At 40.0% G+C, this 7,526-nt stretch overlaps 1 protein-coding gene across 3 annotated transcripts in view; it reads left to right on the top strand.

Annotated features, from left to right (window-relative positions):
* The window catches only part of FST (follistatin), a 6,444-nt gene extending 2,051 nt beyond the window's left edge, over positions 1-4,393 (top strand). The window contains exons 2-6 of one of the 3 annotated variants that reach the window (XM_011999537.1): positions 173-364; positions 797-1,015; positions 1,363-1,587; positions 2,269-2,496; positions 3,226-4,393. In XM_011999537.1, coding sequence (XP_011854927.1) covers positions 173-364; positions 797-1,015; positions 1,363-1,587; positions 2,269-2,496; positions 3,226-3,308 — 947 coding nt within the window. In that variant the 3' untranslated portion in view covers positions 3,309-4,393. Of the gene's footprint in view, positions 1-172; positions 365-796; positions 1,016-1,362; positions 1,588-2,265; positions 2,497-2,963 lie in introns of all 3 variants that reach the window. The other 2 variants (XM_011999536.1, XM_011999538.1) reach the window with 2 other exon arrangements.
* The last annotated feature ends 3,133 nt before the right edge of the window (positions 4,394-7,526 follow it).

Here is a 7,526-nt window from a genome sequence, read left to right as displayed (position 1 = left end):
TTTCGATTTATTTCCTACTTTTCTCCCGCGTCTCTCTCACTTCCCCTCCTCCACGCTCACCCCCTCCCCATCCCCGCCAGGTCTCCTTCGCTTGCCACCTCGCTCTCCCTGCCTTGCTACCGCTCACTGCTCACTGCTCACTCACCCACCTCCCCACTCCGTCTCTTCACAGCTGGGAACTGCTGGCTCCGTCAAGCGAAGAACGGCCGCTGCCAGGTCCTGTACAAGACCGAACTGAGCAAAGAGGAGTGCTGCAGCACCGGCCGTCTGAGCACCTCATGGACCGAGGAGGACGTGAATGACAACACACTCTTCAAGTGGATGATTTTCAACGGGGGAGCCCCCAACTGCATCCCCTGTAAAGGTAGGACTCCTTCTTCCCGACTTCCAGGCCCTCAGTAGAGGGCGTCTTACCCTTAGCTTCCCCACTACCTGACTGGGGTTTGGGAGTAGGAGAGCTTTGTTCGTGGGCTTCCCCTTTCTGTCCCTTGCCCTGGTAAGCCGTGCAGACTCGAATTCTGCCTGTTACAGGCTGTAGGTAAAACACCCCAGACTTCTTAGCCAAGTGTGGTGGTGAAGCCCACCAACCTGTGCCCCTTGATGAGAGAAATCTGGGTTTGGGGCACAACTCAAGGTCCGCACTCTTTCATCAACTCCCAATCTTCTAGGAGAGAGCCTGGGGCCCCTCCAGCGCAAACTCAGGGCTGCATGATTGCGCAAGACACCCGAAGCCCTCCTGGCTGACCTGCAGACTGCCTGGCTCTGGTTTTAATCCATGCCTGTTTCCAACTCACAGAAACGTGTGAGAACGTGGACTGTGGACCTGGGAAAAAATGCCGAATGAACAAGAAGAACAAACCCCGCTGCGTCTGCGCCCCGGATTGTTCCAACATCACCTGGAAGGGTCCAGTCTGCGGGCTGGACGGGAAAACCTACCGCAATGAATGTGCACTCCTAAAGGCAAGATGTAAAGAGCAGCCAGAACTGGAAGTCCAGTACCAAGGCAGATGTAAAAGTAGGTCCTACCCTGTTGAGCAAGACTGGATCTGTCCCCTCCTCCAGCTTTGTACCTAAAGTAGACCCTCTAGGAGACCTCTGGGGGATGGTGCAGTCCACAGTAAGAGCCTGATAATAATAATACTGAAACCAAAAAGGAGTCCTTTTCTAACTTCTAGAGACTCATTAAGAACACTGAGGGGACCAACCTAGAGTCATAGATTCTCTCTTGAAAACTACAGGGCTCCCAAAATTGCCTTTTGAAAGCTGGATGCTTCAGTGTCATGATTGCCTTGGTAACTTCAAGTGCTCGCTCCCTAAGCACTAGAAGGTACCTACTCATGTGTGTTTCCTTCTTTGTTCCAGAGACTTGTCGGGATGTTTTCTGTCCAGGCAGCTCCACATGTGTGGTGGACCAGACCAATAATGCCTACTGTGTGACCTGTAATCGGATTTGCCCAGAGCCCACTTCCTCTGAGCAATATCTCTGTGGGAATGATGGAGTCACCTACTCCAGTGCCTGCCACCTGAGAAAGGCTACCTGCCTGCTGGGCAGATCTATTGGATTAGCCTATGAGGGAAAGTGTATCAGTAGGTATTCCGGATTGAGGAAGGAAAAAGAGAAAACAGGCTAGTTCTAGTATTAAACTGTGGGGTTAACAAATAAGTAAGCCCAAGGCATCCCAAAACACCATAGGGAGAAATATGCTGCAATTTGGGGTCTGTTGTGACCACAGCATTCCTCATGGAAACCGTTGTCTTCTGGTGGCATTGACACATATATTCAAATGCCAGCAGGAAGCAAGAAACAGTATTCCATCTTAGAAAACTTAGAACTCACTCAATTTTACACATTTTTTTAAGTGCCAGACTTGCTGGAAGCGAAAAATAATTACTTAGCAGTTCCAGAAATCTGTTATCAGATTCTAGTAATTAATGGAATTCTTTCATTTGTAAAAGATCCCACTTGTGGGAAATAATAAGATACATATTTAACTCGAGAATATTGTAAAATCCTGTTCTAAAAAAAATACTATTTTAATGCACTAATGTAGTATGTAAGAAACTGCAGAGGTTTTGTGTGTGTGTATGTGTGTATGCATTTGAGTTTCAGTTTTATTATCCAGCATTTTTGCTTAATATCTCCATTACCCCCATTAGTAATAAGATATAAATTATGTTTATATTTATTGATAGAGCACTAGAGAAAGGGAGAAAAGGGGGATATGGGGAAATCAGTTTACTCATCACAGTTGTATTATATCCTAGAAGCAAAGTCCTGTGAAGATATCCAGTGCTCTGGTGGGAAAAAATGTTTATGGGATTTCAAGGTTGGGAGAGGCCGGTGTTCCCTCTGTGATGAGCTGTGCCCTGACAGTAAGTCGGATGAGCCTGTCTGTGCCAGTGACAATGCCACTTATGCCAGCGAGTGTGCCATGAAGGAAGCTGCCTGCTCCTCAGGTGTGCTGCTGGAAGTAAAGCACTCCGGATCTTGCAACTGTAAGTGTGATTTTTAACCTTGCTGCCATTTAAGGCTTTCCCAGGCAATCCCTAGGGAATGGACACTTACAAAGCACGCAGATCTCCCACATAAATTCATTTCTGTTCAAATTAGGAAGCTGCTAAGTATCACCAGCAATTCAATAATCCACAGAAAAATTCTCTGCAATGTTTCTTGGCTTTTAGGATTTATCCGGTGATCATCAATGGGGTTGCCTCTAAAAATCTATTTCCAGTTGTTTTCCCCTATTTCTTGTGCTTTGGTAGTATGCTTTGCTGTTTGCTTTATTAACATTTGAATCTAAACTAACTGCTTCAAAAGTTTTTTGTGTTTTTTTTTTTTCCAAAGACAGCTTCATATTATCATACATGGGCTGCTGCTTTTTGCAGTTGCCTCTACTAACTCTGAATTAAGGACCCAAAGCAGTTATACCTAGAACACAAGAGCGCTTTTTATCTAATTTCAGGAATCTGCCCGTAAAACCTGAGCCATTGATTCTTCAGAACTTTCTGCAGTTTTTGACTTCATAGATTATGCTTTAAATTTTTTTTTAACTTATTGCATAACAGCAGATGCCAAAAACAAAAAAAGCATCTCACTGCAAGTCACATAAAAATGCAACGCTGTAATATGGCTGTATCAGAGGGCTTTGAAAACATACACTGAGCTGCTTCTGCGCTGTTGTTGTCCGTATTTAAACAACAGCTCCCCTGTATTCCCCCATCTAGCCATTTCGGAAGACACCGAGGAAGAGGAGGAAGATGAAGACCAGGACTACAGCTTTCCTATATCTTCTATTCTAGAGTGGTAAACTCTCTACAAGTGTTCAGTGTTGACATAGCCTTTGGGCAAAGAAAAAGAAAAAAGAAAAAAAAGAAAAATATATTGTCCATACTGTAAATAAGTGTATGCTTATTTATTTGGGGGGAAAACTATACATTAAAGGACCTTTGTCCTAAAGCTCTCTCCCAGGCCACCTTGTTACTCATTGGACACGGAGAGGCATTCATTGTGAGGTCTACTGGATGAGGCCCATAGTTGAGACTTGTAGACATTTATTTATACTGTGTCATGTTTTATAATTTATACATAAAATGTCTGGTTGACTGTATACCTTGTTTTTGAAGAAATTTATTCGTGAAAGGAAGAGCAGTTGTTATTTATTGTGAGGTCTCTTGCTTGTAAAGTAAAAGCTTTTTTTCCTTGTAAACCATTTAAGTCCATTCCTTACTATTCACTCATCTGTCTCCCTTCATTTCACTGTTAGACTCTTTTCCACTTTCAACAAACTTGCATGTCAGTTTCTGTCATGTTTATTTATTGGATTCTCTGCTGCCTGATCTGTACATACATGATCCCTCGGGTTTTGTTTACAAGGAACCTTGACTGACCAAAAGGCATTATAACTCTTACTCAAATACAAGGTACAGAGGATAAGCATCTTTGAGGAAACTCCTACTTCAGTTCTTTTGTTATGATGAAGACATTTGTGAGAGAGGAGATGATTAGAATTCTAGTAATGTACTTTTAATATGTTACAGATACAAAGAAATGATGTGGGTGTCAGGAGACTAAAGGATAGTGAAGGCTACACATTCAACCTTTTGTTAGGTGTTTCCTTTAAGCTAGTCAGCTGTACCTTTTAAATTAGTTCTTTTTCAACCAATGTGTCACTAAAAGTTTTATCAAAGCTTTATCAGTTCAAGTTTCTTGCTTTTCATAATACTTTTTTCGATGCAATTTTATATTTTCAAACATGGCAAGTTAAAATATAAATTCATTTAAATATATAGTTTTGTACTTTTCTACCATGTAAATGTGCAATGTATATAAAAATTATAATGTGTATTTGTAAATAAATGATGAGTGAAAAAATAAAAAATTTTAAAAAGCCAATGGTTTCAATTCCTGATGATGCAAAAGAAGTTATTTGGACTTTTGAGTAAAAATGTGTATGATACCTTTGCTGAGGAATGTAGCTATCTCTGAAATTACATGACCAGGGCAGTAGAAGCTCCAGAGTGAGGTTAGTTATAGATCACTTCACTGGAGTTTGAAAGATAAAGGGATCTGAGGTCCAGAAACCCCACTGTAAGCGTAGCATATACCTGTCACTAACCAGAGAAGGAACAGACTGTAGATGTGGGTTCTTTCCTGCAATATACCAAGGCTAATAGTTCCTCTTTAAAAGCACCATCATTTTAGCTGTCCTTGTTGCAAGCTCATCACCATAGCCAGGGACACCCTTTATGTTACTTTCCTATAAATACAGTGCAGTTTCAGTCTTCTACAACACAACACACATCACAAGGAAAGGTGACAACAGACATAATATTTGACAAGCACATTCTAGAAATCAGAATATCAGCTGCAGAAGCAGGCATTACAGTGTTGGAATGCTAGGGACTTGATGAGGTGGGAATGGGGTGGAGGTGAATTTCCACGATGATACCCATGGTTTATGGGGATCAAATAATGTCATTCATTGTAAGAGAAAATGGATCAGTATTTCACAGTTTAGACACTATTAGAGCTTCAGAATGGTGTTTAGGACATCAGTCAATGGTCCCTGTAATACATGCGAATACATAACTAGATCATAAGCATAAGTTTCCAATTCATTGTGTGCTACATATTCAAAGCCTAAATATATTAAAAATATCAAAGAAGTACAAGATGCAAGCCTCAGACTGGCATTTGGGCCATCATTCAGTAGTACCTATAATATGTTGTAATGCATAAGAATACATAACTAGATCATCAACACAAGTTTCCAATTCAATTCCAATTCCAATTATGTACTTACATATTCAAAGCCGAATTATATTAAAAATATCAGAAATTTAAAATGTAAAGTATCAGGACTATGGAAGGGAAAGAGCAAAGTATAGTCAATATTGCCAACATTGCTAAACAATGATAAACATATCATTTCCTTCAAACACCATGACCCGGTTCTTCTTAAAAGTGTATCCCTTTTGTGAAAAGCCTCTTTAATATGAATAGTTATTCAAAATTGTTGCCAGAGACTGTTGGCTCTCAACTGTGGCCACCTAATGAGAAATTTGGTGGAGGTAGAGGAACCCCTTCAGTAGACAGTTTGTATAATGATTAGGGCCCTGTTGGATCTTATTACCTTTCAGCCCTGTGTTCCCAAAAAGGGAAAGAGAGGTGCAGAAAACAAACAGGCTGCCATTAACTGCAAGAAGACAAGGGTCGTAACTTCTCCAGTGTAGATTAGCTACTGGCTTGCCACTAGAGAGAGGCTCTCGGGAAGGGAAAGAGGGACAGGCAGATATAGTTTCACAGCCCTTCCTGGAGTTGATTTGTTGCTTGATCCCGGGATGCTACAGATGCTTTAAAGCTGCCGTTGACGATCAGAGTAAAAACGTCAAATTTAACAGGCACCGATGTGTGTCTTGGCAAGGGGAAGTGATAAAATCAACAGCTTGCCTTTTAAAAAACATCCAGATTATTTATTTAAAATTTTTATTCCAAATTTGTCAGCATCAATCATTCCTCTTAAACACTAGACAGTATCTCATTTTCCTCCTTGGAGTTTTCCACTTTTCCAGTCACCTAGTATTACACTTATTAGTACCAAAAAAATAGAAATCGCTTTTAAAATTAAAAGTAGATTAATATCTTTAGACTGTTGTTAGAATTTCAACTATGGCCCAAAAAAGTCTAATTCACATGCATATAGTGTAATTAATAGAATGGAAATACAAAATATAAATTAATAATAAAAGATCTGTCAGAAACCGAATTTAAACTAAAATGTTTATATACTACAAGGGATATGATTCCTCAAGTATAACAAAAATAAAGTCTGGCTAATTAAAGTTACTCTCAAATGGGATAGCTAAATGCAGGACCCGACCTTTGATCAGATCTTGTTCCTAAGGAAAATAATGCTGTAAATAACAATACTGGGCCAATTGATAAAATCAGAATACTGTCCAAAGATTGAAATGTTGCCTCAATGTTAAATCTACTAAAATTTGATTACTGTATTGTGGTTATGTGAGAGAATACTCTTTGACTCAGGAAATACACACTAAAATATTTTGGAAAAAGGGCCACAATGTATAAAACTTACTCTTAAATGACTTCGAAAAAAAATTATAGGTTTTATTATTTTTTTCACATGCATGCAAAGAGGGAGTACATGAATGATAAAGGAAATGGAATAAAATGTTAACAATAAGCAAATCTGAATAAAAGTTATAGGTTGTTTTTAGCACTATCTTTATTTTTGCAAAATTCCTATGAGTTTGAAAATATTGCATATCCAAATAAAAAGCTAATGCTTTTTTTTAAAAAAGTCATTCTCAGGAGGGAGAGATGCACAGCAAACTGCTTCTCCCCATTATCTGGGAAAAGAGTGAACTATCGGAGTCATTTAAAAAATGGTTTTGTATGATCAAAAGACTGGAAAACAATTCCAGTGACTTTAGCAAGGCTGCTTGGGGAATTCACATGTGCAATGAAAGAATTCCTAACACTTAAACCATGTCCAAACTGAGAAACAGCCTTTTCTATAATGATCTTTAAATTTGGAGTGATTAGTACCTTCACTGTAACACTCCAAACACCCAACACCCTCATTCTCCCCACTGCTTGCTATATATTATTTGACAAGCAATTTAATCCCTATGTACTTCAGTTTCCTCATCTATGTAACCACAACAATGAAAGTCTCTCTCTCATTACAATGTTGCGAGGATTAAAAGAGATATAACGTGTAAAGTGCTTAGATTTGTGCCTGGCACTTAAAAAACAGTCAGAAAATAAGTGTCCCCTAATATTATAATAACTACGATTAATTAGGGCCGGGTGCGGTGGCTCAAGTCTGTAATCCCAGCACTTTGGGAGGCCGAGACGGGCGGATCACGAGGTCAGGAGATCTAGACCATCCTGGCTAACACAGTGAAACCCTGTCTCTACTAAAAAAAAAGAAAATACAAAAAACTAGCCGGGCGAGGTGGCGGGCGCCTGTAGTCCCAGCTACTTGGGAGGCTGAGGC

The sequence above is a fragment of the Mandrillus leucophaeus genome, unplaced genomic scaffold, assembly GCF_000951045.1.
Source record: "Mandrillus leucophaeus isolate KB7577 unplaced genomic scaffold, Mleu.le_1.0 Scaffold597, whole genome shotgun sequence".
NCBI lineage: Eukaryota > Metazoa > Chordata > Mammalia > Primates > Cercopithecidae > Mandrillus > Mandrillus leucophaeus.
This window is presented reverse-complemented; position numbering and strand designations above follow the sequence as displayed.